Source organism: Mesocricetus auratus, unplaced genomic scaffold (genome assembly GCF_017639785.1).
Source record: "Mesocricetus auratus isolate SY011 unplaced genomic scaffold, BCM_Maur_2.0 Super-Scaffold_15014, whole genome shotgun sequence".
Lineage (NCBI taxonomy): Eukaryota > Metazoa > Chordata > Mammalia > Rodentia > Cricetidae > Mesocricetus > Mesocricetus auratus.
The window spans coordinates 19,874,567-19,900,389 of NW_024429186.1; the positions used below are offsets into that span (position 1 = coordinate 19,874,567).

The window sequence follows — 25,823 nt, forward strand, 5'->3', positions numbered from 1 at the left end:
CTAGTTTGCTTTTTGGTCATGATGCTTCATCACAGCAATAGAAACCCTAACTAAGACACATGGGCAGATGGAAAATGCTGACACATGTATTTTATGATTCGATCAGAAAACAACATACTACAATCAGTAGTTTATAATCTTTGTATTACACCTCAACTACTCTTTATGGCAATCATCCCTGGGAAGATTACAAACTCTAATTATTATCAGCTAATAATCATGCCAATGATAATACACAAAAATTTAATATTAAAATCTCTAATTTTTCATGGATGATACTAATTAATTATATCTTATAGTGGAGAAACCTGGCAGATCCTGTTAACCAAGTGAACAAACTCAACAAGGCCAATAATGGAACAAATGGTCGTGAGTCTCTTGATAGGATGCACTGAGGACACACATTGCTTCTTGTGTTACTGCCAAAAATGTATGTCCTGAACCTAAAGATGAGAAAGACCAAATGGGAAGCAGGGTGCAAGAAGTGATCTGAAGGTGATGGAAGATAAAGACAGAAACAATTGCAGATCTAAAGGGACGTAGAAACCAAACAAGATGTAAGACCAACATCAAATTTTAAGTTTTCTCCTATAAGAAATGTTAGTTGAAAAAAATGTAGATAAGATTCACAGATTAAATAATGCTACTGTGGCATTGTTGGTCTCATTATTTTGGTAATTGTGGAATATATTTGGGAGTATATCTTTAAACAAAGATGGACACAAAATGGCCAAATACAATATAATATGTTACATACATTACTATATATAATATGATATATATATATATAATAGAATGAGGGAAGGGGTTGCTAAATGTGATAAATGTCAATGTTGAGGAATCAAGAGATACAGATAAAATGTAAAAATATATGGTAATTTTTTATCATGTATGCCAATCAGACATCTTAAAAAGGGGAACTGGAAAGATGACTCAGTGGTGAAAAGCAATTGTTGCTCTTGCAGACAACCTAGGTTTGGTTCCTAGCACCCACATGGTTGTCCATGACCTTCCTTAACTTCAGTTCTGGGTGGTCTTATGCCCTCTTCTGACCTCTGTGGGCATTACATTCATATTGTGCACATATGTATACACAGGCAATGCACATAGAATAAAATAAAATTTAAAAATATTTCAAGAAAAGAAGGAAACAAAAACCCTTCATCGATAAATATTCTAAACCAGACAATGGTGGCACACACCTTTAATCCCAGCACTTGTGAGGCAGAGGCAGGCATATCTACAAAGCCAGTTCCAGGACAGTGTTGCACAGAGAAACACTATCTTGAAAAAAAATCTACACTGTATTTATGTAATATCCAGTCTAAAAGAACTTGATATTTTAGCTTGTGACAAGATATTTCCAGTTGTTTTTCTGATTTTGAAAAATCATCACTTTGAAGATTTTTATGGTATAGAATGAGAAATTCTTCTTAGCTCATTTGCTCTTATCATTCAAATTGACTGACTATGCTTTTCCATGGAGTCCTCAAAGGAATTTTCCTTCTGAGAAACTGTTTTTGGAAACTCCATTGAATGCTATTAGTACTCTCAGAGGCTTAACAAATTATTTGAATTACTATAACCATTAATAGAGGTCATTTGTTTTGTTTTGCTTTCTTTCTTTTTTTTTCCATTTTGGATTTTTGAGACAGTCTCTCTACTACTATAAGTAGCAAAGAGCCCTGGCTCATTGAACTTGCCATGGGGACCAAATTAGCCTTGAACTCAGCGATCCAGCTGTGTCTCCTTCCCCAGTGCTGGGATTAAAGGTGGGCACCACCACACCTGGCTCATTTATTTTTCAATCTATTCTCTTGGTATATGTGAGACTTTCTAAACTAAATAATTTGTTGATTCTTTTTTCTTTTTTAATTTTTGTGAAGAGAACAAGGATTTTGTACTCCAAACTGGCCTTCAACTCACTATGTAGTACAGGCTAGCATCAAATTCACCATCCTCCTGCATTAGCCTTCCCAGCACTGGGATTATTACTGAGCCACCACATCCAGCTTTGGGTGCTTTTTATAGGAATTTGAAGACCTTTGTTCCTGTAAATACAATTGTTTTCCTTCACATTTTCCAATGGAATGACCATGATGTGTCAAAGAGATGTCTGTCTGTATCTATCTATCTGTCTATCTATCTATCTATCCATCTATGTACTACCTATCTATCTCATATCCTCAAGATTTTTCCAAGTTTCTTGTGTCTATGGATAGTTTTATAAAACTATCAGCTCTTATCTCTTTGAATATGTCTTTGTCTCTGTTTCCTTTTCTCCTCTGACTTCAATTACACATCTATTAGTATGTTAGACTATTGACTGTCACACACAACTTTTAATGCTCTGGTTTTCTATTCCACTCCCTTTTGGTCTTTCCAATTTGGACAATTTTTATTGCTGTAGTTTAAAATCACTAATCATTTCCCCAGTGGTTTCAGTCTGCTGATGAATATAGTAAATATTCCTGGGCAAGAGAGCTATCTCATCTGGCCTTAAGACACACACACACACACACACACACACACACACACTCACACACACACTCAGTAAAAATGTAAAATGTTAAAGGAATTATTTATCTCTGATGTTGTATCTTTTATTTCTGAAAGATTTTTTGTAGCTCCTACTTCTACTGAAATCTCCTATTACTTGTGTGAATTATCCACATTTTTCTGCCAGAGTCTTTTACATATTAGTCATACTTATTTTAAGGTCCTCAATAGGTTTCCCCCAGAGAAAGTGAACCAATAGTGTACGTATATATATATATATATATAGAAAGCAAATTGTTGTAGTGATTTATCACATGCCCTTATAAAGATGAATGTCCCATGATCTGTCATCTTCAAAGAGCTCCGGTGGCATGATTCCTGCTCCAAACCAAATAACTGAGAACACAGGAGCCAATGTGTGATTATCAGGGCAACTCCAAAGGCCTTGGAGCACAAATATCTTGACTGGAACAACAACATACTAGCCAAAGTCAAGATAACTTGCTCATCCTTCACTTTTTGGTTCTATTTGAGGCCTCAACAGATTGATGAAGCCCCTTCATATTGGCAAAGGTGCTCTTTCTTTTTCTGCACATAAATCCTGCACATAATAGTGCGTATGCTAATTTTCCAGATTACTCCCCCATAGTACCAAACCTAATGATTCACACATGGGCACTTAATTTCTGTTTAGGAATTATTATGCTAGTGACTCTTAGCTTTTTTCTTTCTGTGAAATGCTTTTCAATGGTATGGCTTTTGGTGATGTTCTTGAAGGAATTAGAGATGTGAAGTAACTTGAAATAATTTAGCAATAATTAAGGAAAATCCACTCCAACAATATTTGACAACTTTCTGAATCTACGCCAGTATCCACAGTTACTGCACCTTCAGACCCTACAGCACTGTTTGAGATAATTGTTTATGGACCTTGATATGTTCTGTTAATTCACTGAGCAAAGAGTTCTCATGTTTTATTTGATTGATGTCAATATATACTGCTTAGTGGGTGTGCTAACAGTATTTTGTGTTCTGATGCTTGCTGTAATTGGACATTCTCAGTTGTCAGGAGAGGAGAAACTAGCTCTTAGAACATATACTTAGCATATGTGAGGCTCTGGGTTCAAGGTTCAGTAGGACAGGGGAAAGACTCAAATGCTGAGAAATATATTTTATACTGGCTGAAGTTTCACCCCATCAGGAAATTAATATCTTGTAACAGCATATTGCATCTGTGTTAGGAGACAATGTTCAGGAAGGCTCTCATGTTTCTGCATATCTTTGAATGGATGGCACTGACCACTTGTGCCCTAGAGCACCTTTGCAAGGAGTTAATGACCCCTTGTGGAGTCAATGACCACATATAATAAAGACAATGTTTCTTGACCAGGGAACAGGTTTGATTATTGTCCATTTAATAAAAAATGTCATCTCCCTTTGGAGCAAAGCTCAGACAAGTTTACTGCCCATTATAAAACATCTAGGTTCCTGATGCTTGACAGGGATTCTTTTCCAGTCACACAGTTATTGTCTGGCCCACTTCGTGTGGAATTCAGGGCTCAGGGAACCTGACTGGTTACATTCATACAGAAGAAGCTGGATGATGGAACTGCAATGGGTGGGCGCTAACTCTACTACATCAGGAGATGACCTTTAACCAGTTGGAGAAAGGACTCAGGAGGGAGAAGACACGAATTCTCCTCCTTTCTGTTTCCTATGGAATACTTTAGGGCACCATTTCTCTTTGCGCTGAGTGAAGGAAATCACATGTGCCAGGTGGGTGCACTTGCCTACCTAGCCTGCTTTCTCCCTTCACAGGTGAGAAGGTGGCAGCCGGGAAATAATGCCTCTTTATGCTGCATCTTATTCTTGATTTATAATTTTCCTTGTTTCACATCCCTTTCTTCAATCTCCCTGCTCTGTTTGTGCATCCCTGGTACATTGGTACCTTAATAGTTGCCTTAGCCTGTCTTTGAGAATCTCAGTGTAAATAAAGTATTGGACAGGGAGGAAGACCAAAGACCCTAAAGAATAAACAGATAAATGCATACTACAGGGATAAAAATAAATATTTCCTAAAAAGATTGTATGAGTTTAGAAAATGTACTAGAGAAATAGAGGGAAGCCAGTTCTGAAGGGTGAAGACAGAACTGTCACAGGAAACTTTGGACAAGTGTATTCATTGCCCTGTGCTGCCAAGTAAATCAACCAATCGGGTGGTTTAAACACCAGAAATGTGCTGATGTGGTTCTGGAAGGCAGACTAGAGATCAAGCTGCCAGCATGGTTAGTTGCTTCTGAAGAACGTGATGATAGAAACAATTTCATTCCTTCCATGCGTTTCTGCTAGCTTCCGATGGGTGTTCCTTAGCTCATCTCTGACTGCATCTTTACATGACATTTTCCCTCTGTGAGTTTCTGTGTTCACATTTCCCCCTTCGTGTAGGGATGCCGGTCACAGCAGACTTAACCTACTCTGGAGTGACCTTTTATATCTACAAAGAAATCTTTTCCAAATAAGGTCAAATTCTAGAGAACTAGGGGTTAGGGTTTCAACTTGTGATGACTGGGCCTGGGAAACACAGTAATCACAGTAGACCGCTAATGGGACCACATAGGCTCCAAATCTGGACTGGGCTTCAGATTCAATAAGATTCTCCATTGGCAGTAGATAATTGAGATTATAGCCAGCATACAACTGTACCACGAGTATGTCTGAAGTTCTGGAGAAGCCTGGTTAATTTTAGGGATGGTCATTAATGTAGGATGACTGGGTATCAGGGTCAGTTCAGAAGAAGAAGAGAATAGCTGGGGATAAGTCTGCTAAAAACAGGTTGGAAATTTGGGGCAGCACAACGTCTGTCCTTTATTTTATGAACAACTCAAAGCTGCCTAGTTTGTTTTATTTGTGTATTATTTTCCCAATGACAGACACAATGTTGTGATTGAATAGCTGAGGAGTTGGCTCAATCAGTAAAATGTTTGTCTGGCAGCGCAAGGACCTATGTTCAGAGTCCAGTGCCCAGAATCCATGTTAAAACAAAACGAAACCAACAATAAAAACAGCAAGAGATGAATGTGGCGGCTGTGTGCTTGTAATCAGTCCCAGGACTGGGGAGGTAGACTTGCTGGACAGCCACCTAACCTACTTAGGAGTCAACCTCAGACCAAAAAGTGAACCTGTCTCAAAAAAGGTAGATGAATCATCCTGAAAAATGATACCCAAAGGTGCCTTTTGGCTTCCACAGATGCGTGTACATGAATACAAACACAAACCACACACACACACACACAGTAACTAGAATGCTGAATTGGGGCTGGAGAGATGGCTCAGTGGTTAAGAGAACTGGCTGTTCTTCCAGATGACTAGGATTTGATTCCCAGTACCCACAAGTCAACTAACAACCACACACACATAGTTCCATGGGATCTAATACCCTCTTCCAACTTCCACTGACAATGTGTGCATGTGGAATACAGATATATACATGCAGGCAAAACAGTCATGAAATAAATAAATAAAATTTATTTTTATATGGTTATTTTTACATTTATATTTATTGATATATAATATGTGTTTATATATTATTTATAATATAAATGTTTTTGGAGATAGAGAGTTGTCAAATGGGCTGTGACCCTCACTAAGAACCGTTGATCTACAACATCATAAGGCATGCCATGAGTCATCATTGCAAATCAAGGAAAAGACAAACATGCCAAGAGAATTAATGAGCAGACTGAGCCTATTAAGTACCATGAGAGTCATGACAGCCACCTGAAATGGGTGAAGGAAAACCATGAGAAGAAGAAGAAAAAAAAAGCCCACGATAAAGGCACCTGGGTTCAGCTGAGGAGTCAACCTCCTCCACCCAGAGAAGTACGGTTTATGGAGACTAAAAAAAAAGGAGCCAGGGCTGTTGAGCTGCTGGAGTCCATTCCCTCTGAATTCGTGACTTAAAGTACAAAAAGAAACAGTGAACCTAGAGTGTTAAAAAATTTAAAAAAAAATATATATATATATATAATCTTGTTAGGCAGTTCCCTATGAATTAGAGAGTGTTAACATGGCTTGAGTTTCCAGTTTATTTTATGATTAGAGTTCTTGGTTTCTTCTGGTGATTTCAGACAAGTTAAGGACATTTTCATGTGACACTGATTCCCACACAACAGCTCAGAGGAGAAGCTCCATTTCTCCCATTAAAAAGCAAAATAGAAATCTACCCAGCAGTTCATGAGTGAGTAGTGACTTTGTCATCTCTCTGACTTCATTCCACCCTCATCTTCCTGGAGGTACCGATTCATCCTCATCCCTCATGCAGAATTGTTCTGCCCACATCCGGCTTCTTTAGCATCTCTTTTTCTGGGCCAAGCATCCATTCAGGTATTTTCCCACACAAACAGAACTCTTTTCTCATGAAAATTTCTCTTTTTACATATATATTTTTAAGACTCTCACAAAACATACCCAGATAGTTTTAAAATTACCCATATCACAAATCTTAACACTGTGGTATCTTTTGCTCCAGTTGTTATTATATAACTGGGCTCATTCTATATATACATTTATTTTGTATTCTGCTTAAGCATTTTATGCATTCTATTATAGAAAATTGTCATTGCTGCCAGGATGTATCAGGAAAAAAACAATTTTCAATTATTTTTGTAGTATTTTTGCTATATTGGCTGGATGAGTTTGCTTAAAAGTCTCTTTCTGGTTAGATTTTGGGTTCTATATTGTCATTTTCCTAACTTGTGTTATAGTAAATACTTTTATTCTTATTTAAAAATATAATACTCAGCTTAGTAAATGCTAGGCAAGCACTGTAATAAGTGTTTTCACACACAGTTCTTCACTTTTTTTTTTTTGCTATTATATTGGGATGAATCCAGGTAGAGACTTGGAAGGCTGAAGAAAAAGACTATCTTAAGTCTTAAGATAGGTACTTCTGAAGTGCTTCTCGAGAGATTGGAAGTGACACGATTAGATACAAGATTTTCTCTTGACAGATAATTCAAGTAGCAGACTCTATGGAAGAGATAATTAGAATCTAAATCGAACGGTGGCAGTGGGGTGCTGGGAGAGTATTGATATAGAGACAGGAATGGGAGTCAGCGATATTTCTAAAACAGCCAGGAGGACTTGGTAGCTAGGTTTCGGGGATGAGAAGCAGTGACGATCAGAGGCTACTCCCCTACCTATCTGCCTAACTAAGGCAATGCTGATTTTTTTTTTTTTAGTATAGAAAGAGATGATGGTTAAGGTGTGCAGATGTGCGGGGGAGGGGAGGGGAATAATTTGGCACGGGACTTACTTTATTTGGATCATATGCCAATTTTTAAAAGCTTTGGGTGGGATCTAATAAGCTTGCGGAATCATTGTTCTCAGGCAGGGGACGTCTGTTGTTTTTGCCAGTCTGACATCTGGTACTCCTTCACAGGAGGAATTCTGGGTGCCAGTCAGTTTTAGAAGGAGGCTTGTCTCAGGGCTGCATTTATTTACACCTGTTTTTAAATTAAATTGCAGGTGTCTTTGGTTTGGTAAATGAAGATGGGGGGAGATTAAGCATCCAGTCAGACCTGAGGATCACTAGTGGCACCCATCCTTAATCTGCTAATGCCACTGGAAGAGTTGGTCTTCCACACCCTCGCTTCCTATGTCTGTGACACACCTGGCACTTCTCTGTGGCTTCCAAGAAGGATCCACAACTCAAGTCAGCTAATTGGAGACAACGAAGTTGATGTCTACTAATTTCCAGGGGAAGACCAAAAATTAAAGCTGTTTCCATCTATAGATGGAGCTGTTGGCAATTATTCTCCTTGTCTGGCAGTTGACCCAACACCAAGTAAATCTAGGTTAGTTCTAATGACCTAGTTCTGATCGGCATCCTAGGATTCAAGTATGTTGATGCCAGTTCTTGGATTTTTCAGTCTTTTGAGACGCTATGATTCTCTTTAATCTTAAGGTAGTTTACAACCAAATAAGTTCTGACTAACACAGTAATACAGTACAGGTATCAGAAAAATGATTGTTTTCAGATAAAACCAAAAGGAGTCCTACTGTGAGTACATAATATTTTGTTTTATATTTAATGGTTGACATAGAAATAAGGAATATCTGTGTTAGGTTCTGTTTCCAAATAAGAGTGATCAAAGGCAGTTGTAGAAATTAAAACATATTACAATTAGTAACTGCCTGAAGTTGGTAGCTAGCTAGACTAGCATACATTTTAGTTAGTTATATTTTGCTTTGCTTCACGCGCACATGCGCGCGTGCGCGCGCGCACGTGTGTGTGTGTGTGTGTGTGTGTGTGTGTGTGTGTGTACTTGCCTTTGCATGTATGAGTAGAGGCCAGAGATCCATGCAGGATATTTTCCTCTATGCATCTTGTTTAATTTTTAAAATTACATTTTTTTTTAGTATGTGAGTACATACAAGTGGGAATCAGAGGCCAACTAGTGAGGGTTGGTTCTTCATTATACCACATGGTTCTCAGGAATCAAACATAAGTTGTCAGATGTGGTGACAAGCTCCTTTATCTGCTGAGCTATTTTGCTGGCCCCAACTTCTTTTTTTTTGAGACCAGCTCTTTCGCTGAAACCTCGGTCTTGGTGTTTTTAGGTAGGCTGCACGGTTAGTGAATCCCCAGGTTACACCTGTCTCCACCTCTCTGGCATTTAGCTTTTTATGTGAGACCTGGAGATCTGAGCCTCACACTTACCCTTCAAGCATTTTCCCCTCCAAGCTGTCACCCTGTTGCCTACCTTATGTTTCTTTCTTTTTCTTTTTTCTTTTTTTTCTTTTCTTTGATTTTTCAAGATAGTGTTTCCCTGTGGCTTTGGAGGCTGCCCTGGAACTAGCTCTTGTAGACCAGGTTGATTTCAAACTCACAAAGATCTGCCTGCCTCTGCCTCCCGAGTGCTGGGATTAATGGTGTGCGCCACCACCGCCCAGCCCTTATGTTTCTTTTATAGGGTTGGAGGGCATGTGGCATGCATGCCGCTGACACAAGAACAGCAGCAGGAAATACTTTTATTTACTTGAATTTTAGAACACACGTCAAGTATCTGGAATATACGGCTTCATACTTGGACTCTGCATTTCAAGAAACAGACTACCAAAGGACTATAGTTGTTTTACTTAAGATGTTCACCAGGTGCCCACTTGTTGATCTGAGAAATATCTGGGGTCTGGTTCCCACATTATATTTGCATGACTTTCAGAGAATGACCCTACCTCATCTAGCAGTAAGTGCTTGACAGTCCTTTCTGCTATGACACTGGCAACAGATCGTATAAACTGATCAGATTTGGTTTCCTTCTTGGGTATTTATGAGTGGTTCATTTTCTAGCCACTGCTGAGCCATCTCTTACAGTCTTGAGTTGTCATCTGAGGATGGCTTAATTAGGAATGTTTTTGCTTCATACTCTACCCTTGGGTCATTAAAATTTGCAATGGAAAATATGATAATGGGAAAATAAATTATTTAAATCTATTATTAATCTGAAGTTCTTAAATATGTATCATGGGATCTGTAAAACACTGTGCTGAAAAAAATCTACAGGAGGAAATTCTTATTCTTCTACATCCTGCCTCATAAAAATTACATGTAGCTAGTAATTAATATTTCACAGATGTACAGCAACAAATATTTAATTTTTTCTAAATGTACTGCATGAATTTACATAGTCAACATGTCTTTCAGGAGTAGTCTACCTGATTACAATTATTTAGACCATCTGATTTTAACCAATTACGCTAAAACATGTCCTTCAAGAAGCCATTTTAATTAAGAGATAATTGCTGCTATCCAAAGCAGCAATTGAAAGAACATCTGGGGGTGGGGTAGGGGAGTGGGGCTAGGGGTGGTGGCAGTGAGGCACGTTTGTAATCCCAGCATTCAAAAGGCAAAACAGAAGGATCGTGAGTTTGTGGCCTGCTCAGCAACAGTAGTAACAAATTCCGGAATCATTGCTATTTATTAGGACATTGTAGCTAGTGTGTCAAAAGTACATTTGCGAGGTCGGATTTTATTCTTACCAAATTTCTGTACTAGAGAACACTATAAAAAGCAGAAATACCCACATAAGGTATGGAGGAGGTGGTTAAGGGATGCAGCTAACATTCTGGTGTTAATTCACAGGGATATGAAGAAGCCGAGGTCGCTCTAAAAGGGCGTGCGGGATCCCCAGATTCCTGGGCAAGAAATCTAACCAACAGGAATCCAAATCCGAGGGGCAGGGTGAGGAATCCAGGTTCACCGACCTTAGGAGAGAGGGATGTCTGCGGGTTAGCAACAGTCTGGGGGTAAACAGGGAGCTCCCAGATTCCGCTCAACCCCGGGAGGGGCGGGGCTGCTGGATAGGCGGGGCTAATGCACGGGAGGGGAGGGGCGAGGGCCTCCGGAGGGCGGGGCCGCGCATCCCCCCTCACTCGCCCGCCCGCCCGCCTGTCATCTGGGCTCGGGAGCGCGCGGCGCGGCACCGCCGGGCGGTGGAGGCGAGGCGGCGGCGAGACTCGAGCGCCGCAGGTGACCCCGGCAGGGAGCCGGGTGCGCGGGGCCGGCTGAGAAGCAGCGGGCTGGAGGCGGGCACCCCCCGTTGGGTTGTCTCTCAGCCTAGGCGCGGGGCTGAGGAGACGCTGTGAGCTCCGGGACGCGCCAGGCTCCCTGACGGCCGGCGGCGCTAGCGGCCCTCCCTCGGCATGTTCGGCGAGGACAGGCTCTTCCTCCCGCCCGTGGGCTGAGGCGGCGGCGGCCACACGAGCGAGAGATGCACCTGCCGGGTTCGGCTTAGAGGAGCGTCCGGGCCGCCAGCCCGAGAGCTTTCGTCGCCCAGACCCGGCGGCGACCGCGGGCCCGAGCCGCAGCGACGGGTGGGCGCCCGGACATGGCGGCCCGGAGCGCCCCGAGCTGCCACCTGCGGCTCGAGTGGGTGTACGGCTACCGGGGCCACCAGTGCCGCAACAACCTCTACTACACGGCGGCCAAGGAGATCGTGTACTTCGTGGCGGGGGTCGGCGTGGTGTACAGCCCCCGGGAGCATCGGCAGAAGTTCTACCGCGGCCACAGCGACGACATCATCAGGTATGTGCTCCCGGGGAGCGCTGTCAGCCCTGCCAAGCGCTCTCGGAGTTTGCACCAGCCTGTCCTTCTGGAAGTCGTGCCCGCTCCTGCTAAGGAGCATCACCCAGGGATGCAATGTGCATCTGTCTGGTCACTCTGCTTTCCCCATCTCCTTATTCTGGGGGAGCCTCCTTGGGGCGGGGGTGTGTGGATCGTAAAGACGGTCGGTCCGCAGGTCATTCGCTTCGATGGCTTTGTGACCTTTCCCATTCCATCAAAATCAGGAAACTTGTCGAAAGGTTGTTTGGCTAACGCTCTCTCTCTCTCTCTCTCTCTCTCTCTCTCTCTCTCTCTCTCTCTCTCTCTCTCTCTCTCTCTCTCTCTCTCTCTCTCTCCTTCCTTCTTTCTTTTCTTTTTTTTTTTTTGACTCTGTGATTGATTGTCTGTTAAAGCAAATCTTATACAGCGAGGGGTAGGAAATACTTAACAGAAGACTGACCCAAGCTCCTCCTGGGGAGCGCATCACACAGTGTCCAGGAGGGTACTCAACTCTTGGCCATAGTTATTAGTTCAGGTTTCACTACCAGCAGAGAAACTCAGGTGTTACTCTCAAGGCAATTCCCGGGAGGTTAAAATTCACACTGGAAGGCAGTTTGAGGGTATGTCTTATATGAGAAATAATCCCACTGATTTCCAGTTCTGTTGTTTATCTTCATAAGAGTAATCTTAAGTTTACTTTCCTGTTTATAATTTAAATCACGGGGTGTGTGTATTTTAGTCTTCATTGATCTGCATCTCAAAGTTGGTCGTGATGTTTACATTTCTATAGGAAGCAGTACACATAAAAGCTAGTTTTCAGCATCCCAGCCGAGCTTTTTATGTTAAAGTTAGGAGTTTTAGAATTGATTATTACCTCAAGCACATTTTTGACTTCTGTCGAAGTGACTGCATTATAGAAAAATATTGAGAGTGCGTTTGTGTTGCTGCTTCTTTTAACACAGGTTCTGGGATCAGGCTTAATTTTATTCCTTCGTGGATGTTTCACAAGATTCAAATTAGGCACTTCAAATCAGCACCGTCAGTAAGATGCTCTGAGCGGTGTTGGAATTCAGTGAAGTTGTGTTATTTTGGCTCTCTGTGCATACATACGAGGCAAGAGGATCTAAGGCCAGCAGGTCAGATAGGATGGAGCAAAGAGTAAGCAGAATTTGACTTTGTGGAGTATAGAAGGCATGGTGGGGGCTTTTATTATCATTCACTTGTTTTTGTTTTTGCTTTTTTTGACACTGCAGTGAAGGTTTTCTAGATTGTACATTTTGGAAAGGAACCTGAGAGGCAATTTTATTCTCCTAAAATTAGGATGTATTTTTCCTCTGTGGTGGTGGTGATGAGGGCCTCAGACCTAAGTCCAAAATCGCTAACTTGAACAGAAGAAAGAATAATTACTGGCCTTGTTATTCACCCCCAGAGCAGAGTTATCCCAGTCTCTTTTCTTTACCCCCAGTCTTGTCAGATCTGTCCTTCTCCATGGACCAGGTCTCTAGTTTTACCTACATGAAGTAGCTTTGGGTACCACCACCCCCCCATGTTATTAGGTCAAATTCAGTAAGTGGTGCAGGTGTGAAGAATATTGAAGTCTTTTTATTTGTTTGTTTGTTTCTCCCTGTAACTTTGTCTTGGAACTTGCCCAGTAGACCAGGCTGGCTGGCCTCAAACTCACAGAGATCCACCTGTTTCTGCCTCCCAAGTGCTGGGATTAAAGGCATGAGCCACACTGCCTGCCTGAATATCAAAGTCTTTATAGTGAGTGCAATACATTTTTTTTTCTATTTGTGAGAGCCACATTATATTCAGGAGTTCCAAAACATGATGTGATTTGCTTGAGGAGAGACTAAGTTATGTCTCCATTCTTTTAGCAGTAGTTAGAAGCTATATTACATGCCACACTGCCTGAAATATGTTATTTATTTATTTATTGTCATACTCCAGGTTGAACCCAGGTGAAGTGAACACATAGTCAAGTGCTGTATCACTGAGCTACACTGACTGCAATTTTCATATTTCATTTCAGTCAAGTGTAAGGAAGGCCATATTTTTGCCTTCTGCAAGAGTTGTGCAACCCATAAATATCTCAATACTTCCAAACAGAAGACCTGCTCAACATGTCTGTGATTTGATGTCAATCATATATTTTTATATAATTTATGACACTATAAAAGGACTTCCTGAAAAGTTGTAGTGGGTGGTAAAATCTGAACCATACAGTGTAGTAAAAATGGTGGCACAAATTTAATACAGTACTAAGAATATAATTGAGAAATCAAAGTGCTTTGGAAATTGTATTTCAGATAATGACAGATTATTCTTGTGAAATAAAACAGTCAAACATTAAACCTGTTTCTTTTTTCAATACAGTGCTTGACCTATAAGCATAGAAACCATTCCAATAAGTATTCAATTATTTCACAGCAAAAGATACAGCATTCATAAATGTGATGGATAATTGAAAGCAATTTATGATATTAGCCTTAATAATGGAAATGTTCTCATCAGTTTTGTTCCCATATCTGCTTAAAATTTGCTTGTGATTTATTGGTGAAATATAACTCGAGGCTAAGAACAGGTCATTGTTATTTGATTTAAAAAATGTAAGGGCTATGTTGGTTGTAGTTTGAATAGTTTGTTACTTGGTGCTTCTGTAACCTTACTGTCATCTAGGATGGCTCAAGGTGATTTCAGATGACATCACATCGTTTTATTACATCACTTATGGCTGTCTTCCTTCTTTTGCCCTGCATCTGTGTGTACTGTTCTTCTCTGGTCATTTATCTTTTATTGGTATTTATCCCAGTAACTTGTTTATATTTGGACGTTGAGCATCAATGTCAAAACAATGCATGACTTCTTCTTTGTGTGTGGTGCGTGTGCATGTGTGAACTGTTTCAAGTTCTGTTTCAGTGCCTCTATTCCTTTGGTGTTAGCAACCATTTTTATACTGTTATATTGCTAGTTCTAGTTTTAAGAAAAGATTCTTATTAGTGGCCTGGTCTGAAACTTTTTCTTTGAAAAGTTTTGAAACTTTTGCTAATTGGCTCCTCTCCCTCCACCAAGATTTTATAGCTTTTAAGTTATGATTTTCTTGTTACTGTCCATCAACATTCATTTGGCAAAGTAGTGGATATTATTAAAAGTTTTTAAATTCTGTATACCAGGAAGGACCATGGATGGGATATAGTTAACTCGGTGTGTTTTCACATTAGCCTCTGGTTTATTCAGTTGTCCCAATCTTATAGATGTAGAATTTAAAATGTTTAAAAATGAATTCCATCCATTCCTTCAAAAGACTGTGTTTCTCCCTATTTTCCTTAAAGACTCAGCTTATATATTCTGGGAAACAGTACTATCATGTCATACTCTTGTGTTATAACAGATTATTTAAAGTTGTTTTACTACTTTCATCCCCCTCCCATTTGCCTTTGGCTCTAGTTTGCCATAGCCATTTCTCTCAGGATCACCAATGACTTAACACATTGCAGTGGCTGGTTATCAGTTTACACCTTTTTGGATTTTTGTCACCATTTAACACATTTGATCATGTCCATCTTATTAAGAAACTTTCTTTAAAAAATCCCAAAAATTGTACAAATTTTGATATGTATATATTATGTAATATTTAAATCTATGTAATATACATTTATAATTTCTTTTTGGTTAAAACATTAAAAGTCCTAGTTTTATGAAATACAGACTACATTTTCCTTAACTATAGCCATCCTATTGTGCAGTACCAGACTTCTTAGTCCTAACTCTAATTTAGGATTCATTGATCTTATCCCTGCCTTCTATCTTGTTTTCCCTAGTCTCTTATAACCACCATTTCTAATCTCAAGTGTATGAGATCAGTTTACAAAACAATCCCATATATGAGTGAGATCTTGTGGTTTTATATGTACTTTGTTTTATTTTCCTTAGCAGTGATCTCAAGTTATAACTATGTTGCCAAATTGATAGGATTTTTCCTCTTTATGGTTGAATAGTATTTTAGAGAGAGAGAGAGAGAGAGAGAGAGTGTGTGTGTGTGTGTGTGTGTGTAAGACTAAGGAGAAAGATTGGGACTGTTAAGAACATTTTTGGTAGGTGCTCAGACATGGTGGAAGGGAGTCCTCACTGTTCCGGTGATACTCTAGAGACTTGGAAGTAGACCGTGTAGAAATCTGAGTAAAGGACAGAGTAGGCAAAGGGACTCCTTTCCATGAAAGTTCTGAAGTAGAAATCCTACTGGATTTGAAGAACAGTAAGAGAATTGGTGTAGCTGGACTACCATGAACTTGGGTTCAGTGAGGTAAAGATAAAAGGAGTAGATTTTGTAGGTCTTCTGTCTGAGACTGGAAGTTTGCTTTTTTTTTTAAACAGTTGTGATGGTTTGAATAAGAATGGTACCCATAGGTTTATTGATTTGAATGCTTAGTCATCAGGGAGTGGTACTACTTGAGAAGGCATAAGAGGTGTAGCCTTGTTGGAGTAGGTGTTGAAGAAGTATTGCCTTATTGGAGGAAATGTGTCACTGGGGGTAGGTTTTTAGATTCCAAAGCTCAAGCCAGGCCCAGCCTGTCTCTCTTCCTGCTATCTTTGGATCTAGATATGGAACTCCCAGCTACTTCCCCAGTATCATGCCTGCCTCTCTGTTTGCCACCATGCTCCCTGCCATGATAGTAATAGACTAAACTGCTGAAAGTGTAAGCAAGTCCCGATTAAATGCTTTCTTTTATAAGAGTTGCCATTGTATGGTGTTGCTTCACAGCAACAGAACACTGACCAAGACAGAAATTTAATGAAGTTACTGACTTGGAGAATAACAAAGTCACTGACTTCAGAATGTATATTCAGAATACTGGAGAAGAGGTGCAGGAGAGAAACCTGTGAGGGGCCTGTTGTAGTACTTCTCTCTGGAAGTGTTGATGCCCTGTACCAATCACCAGATATTGGGAAGAGCAGTCAGAAAGGTAAAATTTAGGGGTATTTTAAAGATAGGAGCAGTATGGTTGATTCGTGAATCTGATGTAAATTACTAGAGAAAAGGAAGACCACTAATGATCACAGAACTTTTATCAGAACATCTGAAGAATTGGAGTTATCACTTACTGAGTTGAGAAAGATTGTGGGAAGCATTTTCTGTTTGTGGAGGAAGGGAAAAATAAAAAAACCCTGTGTTAGAAGAGTTCAAATTAGCATACTTCATAGACAAGTACGTGGGGTTATAAGTTAGACAACTGAACATATATGCATATATATAACTCAGAAGGGAGGAGTGTGGGGATATTGAAATATGATTAAGCCTGCTTCTCATTAGTGAAGATGTTAGCTATCCTGTGGTTATGTCCAAATGACTAGGAGAAAGGGGGTCCAGGGAGAAGTCAAATGGGTTATTATTAATACATAAAACTAGCACCCTTGAGGATATTCCAGAAGCTCCTATTTACTTTGTTTTTAAAAATAAACAATCAAACAACAGCTTGTGACCGGCAGCCCTAGATTCTTACTACTTAGAGTGTGGTCTTCAGATTAGCAATAGTATCATTACCTGAAAACTTGTGAGAAATGCAGATTCTTATGTCTTACACTGTGACTCAGCTTTCCATAATTGTGACACAGTACCTGAGAAAGGAATTTAAAAGCAGGAAATTTGTATTTCTGCTTATTTCAATTGAAGGGTGAATGTCTTTTGTTGCTTAGGGCCCGAGACAAGGAAGAATATCATGCTGCAGTGCAAATGAGAAAGGAGACTGCTGACTACAGGGCAGCCAGGAAGTGGGTAGATGGAGAGAGGAAGAGGACCAGCAGGAGGAAGGGGCGAATCAGCAAGGGGGAGAACAGGGGAGGAGAGAAGGGAGAGGGAAAAATAGTTTGGAAATTGAGTACCAACTGCACTTCCAAACTAAAGAAGGCATCCACTCATTCTCCTTCTCACTGTATTGAATCCATATCTTTGCGTCCTTTGAGAGTACTCCATCTGTCAGGACACTGCTGCCCTCAGTGTGGAAAGCTGCATTTTATATTCATCAGTACGTGATAGGGGATGGTATTCTAGACTATTCACTTGAGAACTTTTTTGGTACCTGCAGTCTTGAGCAGTTGAGGTAACACTGTTAGAATTCAGGCATGTGTACTGGCCTGCCTTGGGGTTCTGACAGGACACGCCCTCAGCTGCTGCCACTAAGAGCACCACCTGTGCACTTGGGATACTTCCCATTTTAAAAGGGCCCTGCCTACCCCACCTCCTTCTCTGCCTGTCTCTCTGTCTGTCCTCCCTCTCTTCTCTGCCTCTGTCTCTCTGTCTCTCTCTGTCTCTCTCTCTGCCTCTCTGCTCTCTCCTCTCTTCTGTCACTCCTGTCCACAGGAGGCCTGTCTCCCTCTCCTCTTCCCCCCTTTCCCATTCACTTTCCCACCAATAAAAACCCCTCCGCCCAAGCTCTGTTGCATGGTGTTTTTCTCTCTGGATCTGCTTTTTAAAGTACAACACACACTATATGTAACATATAGGTTGTGGTTTTGGTTAATATTATAACAGAAGCTTTTCCTAATATGGGAAAAAACATTGTTCTAGATGGTGTTAAAGTTTTTGCTGTTAATAAGGGTTGTTCTTTGTTAAGGATTATTTTATTCAAAATTTCTTTTTAATTTTAGCAGCTTCTTTGGAAATTCAGTTAGCAAATATTGGTTGAAAAACTACATATACTAATTATTTCTTTAGATGCCTGGGGTTCAAAATGAAGAGAGAGAGAGAGAGAGAGAGAGAGAGAGAGAGAGAGAGAGAGAGAGTGTGTGTGTGTGTGTGTGTGTGTGTGTGTGTGTGAAGTCTCTGTCCTATTGGTTAACATATAGATTTTAATGGAAAGAGTAAGATCATATGTCTACCATAGTAATTCTAGATAGTTGACAATTGCTGTAAATGCATTAGGACAATATATCAAATTTATTGAAATTACCTTGAGTATTTAGAGAAAACTTCTCAGTGCAAAATATGTTTGACCTAAAGGATAAATGTGTCAGAGATTTTGGAGATCATTCTAGACAAAAACTTTAAAAGCACAATTTTCTTGACCTTTTTTATGGAACAGAAAGGCTTATGTGGCAAGAGTGAACAAGCAGGAAAATGGCCATTGAGATGGCTCAGCAGGGAAAGGTGCTTACCAAAAAAGCCTGCTGATCGTTAGGACCCACGTAAGAGTAGTAAAGAACAGACTCCACAGAGTTGTCCTTTCATTTCCACATACATTCTGTTGTGTGCCCTACTCCCAGTAAAACAAACCAAATAAATATTTTCATTTTTTAAAAAATCACTCTGACCATATTGAGGGAACTCTAAAAAAGAGCAATAAAGGAAAGAAAGTGTGTGGTCAAAAGGCTACTGAAGTAGTCCTGGTATAAGATGTATGCTATCCTGAATGAACATGGCAGAGACAAGATAAGGGTGATGATAGAGGCAATAGCACAGGCTGATGGAATTATGTGGTAGCTGCAAAAATAGTAGTGAGAATGGAATTTATATTCTCGATCCAAGCAATACTGTGCTTGAGATTTTAGCTAGAGCAATAAGACAAGAGAAGGAAATAATATGAATGCAAGAAGGAAAAAGAAGACAAAGTATCTGTTGTTTGCAGATGATGGTTGCATACATAAAAGAGCCTAAAGACTCCACAAAAACCTCTTAGAACAGGGAGACACTTTCATCACAGTGCCAAAATACAAAATTAACACATAATAATTAGTAGCCTTCTTACATACATATGACAAACATACAAGCATACTGAAAAAAAATTAAGGAAGCAATCCACATTCAACACACACACACATACCAAAACAAAAAAAACAAAATCCCATTCCTAGGAACCAGCCTAATCAAAGAAATGAAAGACTTCTACAATAACTTTAATACACCGAAGAAAGAAATTGAAGAATATATACCACAAGATGTCAGGTACCCCATGCTCTTGGATTGACCATCCTACTAAAAGCAATCTATAGATTTAAGCACCCCAATCAAAATACCAGGACCTTTCTTCAAAGGCATAGAAAAAAAGCAAACTTAAAAATTGTGCAGAAGCACAAAACAACAAGAATAGCCAAAGCAGAGGATTCCTGAACTGGCCTACCCCTGTAATCAGATTGATGAATACCCCAACTATCATCATAGAGCCCTCATTCAGTAATTGATGGAACAAGATGCAGAGACCCACAACCAAGAACCAGGCCTAACTCCAGGAATCTAGTTGAAGAGAGGGAGGAGGGAATGTATGAGCAAGGGAGGTCAAGGTCATGATGGAGAAATCTACAAGGACAACTAAACCAAGCTCATAGAAACTCAAGAACTCTAGACCTACAACTGTGGAGACTCCAGGGGATCAAACTAGGTCCTCTGCATGTGGGAGACAGTTGTGAAGCTTGGACTATCAGAGGGGGCCCCTGGCAGTAGGACCTTGATACAAACTTGGTACATTAGCTAGCTTGTTGGAGCCCATTCCTTAGGATGGGATGCCATGCTCAGTCTTCATGCATGGGAGAGGGGCCTGGCCCTGCCCCAACCTATTGTGCCAGACTGTGTTGACTCCTCATGGAGCCCTTACCCATTAGGAGAAGTGGACTGGGGGCAGGCTAGGGGGGAGGTGATAGGGGTGGGATCAGGTGAGAGGGTGGGAGGAGGGGTAGAAGAGAGAACTGTGGTAGGAATGTAAAATGAAATAAAAAATGAAAAAAAAAAAGAGTAGCCAAAGCAATCCTGAACAAAAAAAAAAATACTGCAGGAGGCATTACCATACCTGGTTTTAAATTGTATTACAGAACCATGGTAATAGAAACAGTATTGTACTGGCACAAAAGCAGACATATAGATCAGCTTAACTATAGCTACTGGATTTTTGACAGAGATGTCAAAAATGCACATTGGAGGAATGATGACATCTTAAACAAGTGGTACTGGGAAACCTGTATTTCCACATTTAAAAAAAATGAACTAGATTCTTACCTCTAATCTTCACAACTTCAAATGGATAAAAGACCTTAATGTAAGAACTGATATCCTAAAATTGCTAGATGACTAAGTAGGGCTTTCTAAATAGGACTCTGGTAGCTGAGAAATCAGATCAACAATTGACAAATGAGATCTCATGAAACTAAAACAACTTCTTTACAGCAAAGGGAATGGTTCATCAAGAGAAGAGGCAGACTATAGAATGGAGACAATCTTTGCCAGCTATGCAGTTGACAGAGGTTTAATATCTAGAATATACAGGTAACTAAACAACACCAACATCAACAAAGCTAATCACCAAGAAAACAAATAATCCAATTTTTAAAATGGGCTGTGGGCTGGGTGGTGGTGGTACACGCCTTTAATCCCAGCACTGGGGAGGCAGGGACAAGCAGATCTCTGTGAGTTTAAGGCCAGCCTGGTCTACAGATTGAGTTCCAGGACAGGCTCTAAAGCTAGAGAGAGAAACCTTGTCTCGAAAAACCAAAAAAAGAAAAAGAAAAAAATGGGCCTTGGAATCTAACAGGACACTAAAAAAGACATACAAATAGCTGCTAAGCACTTTTAAAAGTGGTCAACATCCTTGGCCATTGGTGAAATATAAATTAAGACAGTTATGTTTTCACTACCATGCATGGCTTCCCTCTTGTTGAGCAGGCCTTAATTAAATGCAAGTAGAGAGCTGTTGGTTACTGCCAACATATATGTACCACTGTTGCCATGCTGGTTATTGTGGTTCATAGCTTGGTAGGACTATAGGTTGTTTCTCTTGGAAACTTTCCCAGAGCCTTCTGGTACCATGAAAGCTAGTCCTCAGGAAGGAGGCTTTCAGATCAAACCTAGCTCAGGTCCTCTGGGTCTTGTGTCCAAAGTACATGGTGTCTTTAGCAGTGGACTTGCTTTTAATTTCTAGGATGCAACCAAGTGCAACGGCAATGGGCTATATAATGTTTTGGGAGTCTCTTGGACAGCTCTGGCCAATACCTCAAAAGGAGGCTTCTATATCAGAGAGGCTGTACTTATAAAGTTTATCAACATGACTGCCTACACAAGACCTGAACAAGGATGACAACAGTTGGCATGCTAACATGGAAGGGGGAAGGTCTGCAGGGCCTCTGTCCTAGGCATAGGACTGTGGAAACTGGGGAATGCCAAAAGGGAGAAATGGTTTTCTCCAGGAAGAGCTCCCAATTAATTATCCTATACCAAGTGGTCAGTCCTGAGGTCATATGCATATATGTAACATTATACAGACTGAGAAGTTAGGAATTGATATTCAATAACAAAGAAAAATGGCCATGAATTTGAGAGAGAGAGCAATGGGGTACAATGGAGGAGTTGGAAGAAGGAAAGGAAAGGGAGGGAAATGAAGTATTTGTATTATAATTTAAAACATAAAATAAAAAAAACTGCTTTAAGATTCCATTTTATTCCAGCCAGAATGACTAAGATTAAAAGAAGAAAAGAAAGTAAATGACAACAAATGCTGGTGTGGATGTGACAAAAGGGGGAACTCTTTTACATTGTTATATAATGCTAGACCCTGCTTGCTACAACCCTGACCTTCCAGATACACATGTTCACTGGTGCAGTAGAGAAAAACTGTGTGTCTTCATCAGTGTTCATTGCTGTGACGAGTCACCATGACCTTGGCAATTCTTGTTTTTCTTTCTTTCTTTTTACTTTCTGTTTAAAGCCCTAGCTGTCCTGGAACTCACTTTGTAGACCAGGCTAGGCTCCAGCTCACAGAGAAAATGCCTGCTTTTGTCTCTGCCTCCGAGTACTGGGATTAAAGGCGTGCATGCATCATCATCATCATCATCATCATCATCATCATCACCATCACTACCACCCAGCAGTGGTAACTCTTATAAAGGAAAGCATTTAATTGGGGCTTGCTTATAGTTTTAGAGGTTTAGTTCATTATCATCGTGGTGGGGAGTTTGGTGTCACATAGGCAGACATGGTGCTAGAGAAGTAGCTGGGAGTTCTACATCTAGATCTGCAGGCAGCAAGAAGGGAGAGAGCCTCTGGGCCTGCGTTGGGCTTCTGAAACTTCAGATCCCACCTCCAGTGACACATTTCCTTTGATAAGGTCACACCTACTCCATCAAGGCTACACCTCCTGATCTTTCCAAATGGTGCCACTCCCTGGTGACTGATCTTTCAAATCTGTGAGCTTATGGGGCCATTCTTAGTCAAACAACCATACTATGTATGTAGGTAACCAACTACTCTCTTGATTGGATTTGGGGCCTGCTCTACAGGAGGGATCATGCCTGATTCTGTAGACATGGTCAAAACTCATAGCTAGGAAACTCATAGGCTCTTTTGGAGAATCCAAAAGGAAGGGGAGGAGTGCTGTTTAATGCTTTCCCTGGACATGGCATTGGCTCTTTTTTGTATGGCATTTCCCTCAGAACTGAAACATTCCTTCCAGGAAGGAAGGGGAGGCTCATGAGACTTAGGGGGTAAACCAATAGGCATAAGTCTGGGAGAACATAAACTTGGAAGATTCGTGAAGACCCCATGTAAGAGTATAAAGGAGTGAAAGACTGACAGAGGAGACTGACTAGTTGAGTTGGAGGGAGATTCATTCTCAGACTGGTAGCTGGCTGCTGCAAGCTGTGTAGAGAGCTCCAAGGTTGCAACCTTTGTGAGTTGTCACCTGTGTTGGGGTGGACTTTTCAGTGATGCTTTGACTCATCCTTGTTCCCTGAAATTTCTCACCATACTCCAATACAAATGTTGGTTCACTAAGTTGGACATTGGCATGATCTGTACTTTGGTCTGTCATGGGTTCTGTTTGTGTGTTGTGTTTCCCCAAGAAAAGTCTGTCACACCAGACATTTCATGTAAATTAATCCATACAGTATGTAACCCTTATGTATTATTTCTTTTCTGTGAAATATAAATTTCAGAGTTCATCGCTATTGCAACATACTATTAGCACTTTATTTCTTTTTTTCTCCATTCAGTTGATGAACATTTGAGCAGTCACTTTTGCTGTTATGAATGATTTTTGCGTGAGCATTTGTATACAAATCTTGTGTGGCCATATGTTTTTACTACTTTTAGGAATGTATCTAGAAATATAATTGTTGTATCCTATAGTAACTGGTAAGCTGTTGTTCAAACTGGCTCTTTAATATAGTCCCACAAATAATATTTGAGGGATCCAATTTTCTATGTTATTTTAATTTAATTATGGCTGGTACTATGACAAGAATTCTGTTGATCTTTGATCAATGTAAGAAGAATTATTACATTTTTTCAAGCCTAGAACTGATATGATGTATCTGTTTAGACCTTTTAAGATTATTTCTAGATTTCATTACAGAAGGAATAGCTTCCTTAAGTTTATTATTATATTTACTCTTGTTGGTGCTCTTGTGATTTGGATTTTCTTGATTTTTTTTGGTGTTCTCTGTTAGTGTACAGAAATGCACTTGAATATGTTTTTATTTAAACACAAATCTGGTATTTTAAACTCATGAAAACATTTATCAAGTAGAATTTTTGTTTCCTGCCTTCTGCTAATGTATGTGCATAGACCTTACTAATAGATTTTTGTCTTACTCTTAAAGATTGTTGATCACTTTGTGTAAATTCCATGTCACACTGCTGTTTTTTTATAATGAGATTTGTAATTTATCATTGTTACAGTGTAAATGCTACCAAATGCCACTCTGGACATTAATATTTAGCCATTTTTCAACTTTCATGTATGTGTATATGGTTTATAATGTATGTTCTTGTATACATGTTTGTGGTTGCACATGTTTGGCATGCATGTGCCTGTGAGTCTGAGTACATGTGGTGGCCTGAGACTGATGCTGGGAATCACCATGGACTGCCCCATACCTTATTCAGTGAGGCCAGACTCTCAGCCACACTCAGAGTTCTCTGATATACCTATTTCTTGCTAAATAGCTTGTTTGGGGGACCTCTTGCTCTCCAAGGTTGGAATTATAGGTGGTCTGCCATATCCACATGGTATTTAGTGGGTTCTAGGAGTATGAGCTTCAGTCTTCATGTTCCCATGGCAAGTGCTTAACCCTGTAGCAAAGATTTAGTTCAATATTAGTCAATAAAAGGAATGGTACTATAAAGTATATTATTAAGAATTTTTAGCAAGAATTTTTATAGAAATTATTTCTAAATATATATTAAGATGAATAGTCTAATGTTGATATTTGTAAATACAAATATCTATATCAAGTGCTATAAATGTTTGATGCGCAATTTTCAAGCCTTATTATTTACTTATTTATTCCTTATTTTTTTAGTCTTGCACTACATCCTGAGCGAGTGTTGGTAGCAACAGGACAAGTTGGGAAAGAGCCTTACATTTGTGTTTGGGATTCTTACACTGTTCAGACCGTGTCGGTTCTGAAGGATGTTCATACACATGGCATAGCTTGTTTAGCATTTGACTTGGATGGACAGGTATGGGATAATTTTCCTCCTTTCTATCAATTTTTGTTTTAAAATGCTTGCTATAAGAAATCACAATGTCTATATTGTAGAATTGAAAAACAATTGATAAAAAGTATTGGTCTATTCAAAGGTGATAAAGTATAAATGAGGTGGGTGGATGACATAACTAACAAAAATAAAAACAACAAGGGGTATTGATTTCATCATTACAAAGAAGTTTCCCAGTTGCAGAAAATTTTATCAATAACTGTTTTACAGGTAAGGTATTTAGGTAGTGCATATGGAAGATGCCTTAGGAAAATTAAGTTTCACTAAGTAGAGCTGTGTATATTTTAATTTTCAGTTAAAGTTTTTCTTTTGTAATTATATTTTTACTGAAAATGAGATAATATCTATGAATTACTTTTATACAAAATCAAAGATTAAAACAATGAACACAATTATTACCCCATTGGCTGATCAGTTTCAAATTATCCTCTAACAAGCCAAGACTTTTTATAGTTCTGTATAGAAGCTGTTATGGCTAAAACATATTTTAAAAGTGCTATGGTTAATTTGTAATTGTTAAATATTTTATGTTTAAATTAGATTTTAAAGTCATTTTAACTTACAGAAAAATTTAGTTACTTGCTTTTTATTATTGTTGTAGATCTAGATCCTAATGTTGTATCTTAGAGAAAATTATAGTAGATACCCTATATGTTTTCCCCGAGGCATAGCACCTATGAGTAGCCCAGAGTCCTGTGACTTTCTGGTAAGGGATCTGTGAAGACTTCACTGGAGCCTCTCTGA

At 39.7% G+C, this 25,823-nt stretch overlaps 1 protein-coding gene across 5 annotated transcripts in view; it reads left to right on the forward strand.

Annotated features, from left to right (window-relative positions):
• Nucleotides 1-10,994: 10,994 nt before the first annotated feature.
• Eml5 (EMAP like 5) overlaps nt 10,995-25,823 on the forward strand; it is a 122,392-nt gene continuing 107,563 nt past the window's right edge. For 2 of the 5 annotated variants that reach the window (XM_005068417.4, XM_040742644.1), the window contains exons 1-2: nt 11,004-11,584; nt 24,881-25,040. In XM_005068417.4, the coding sequence (XP_005068474.1) occupies nt 11,388-11,584; nt 24,881-25,040 (357 nt within the window). In that variant the 5' untranslated portion in view covers nt 11,004-11,387. Of the gene's footprint in view, nt 11,585-24,880; nt 25,041-25,823 lie in introns of all 5 variants that reach the window. The other 3 variants (XM_040742645.1, XM_021226214.2, XM_013112146.3) reach the window with 3 other exon arrangements.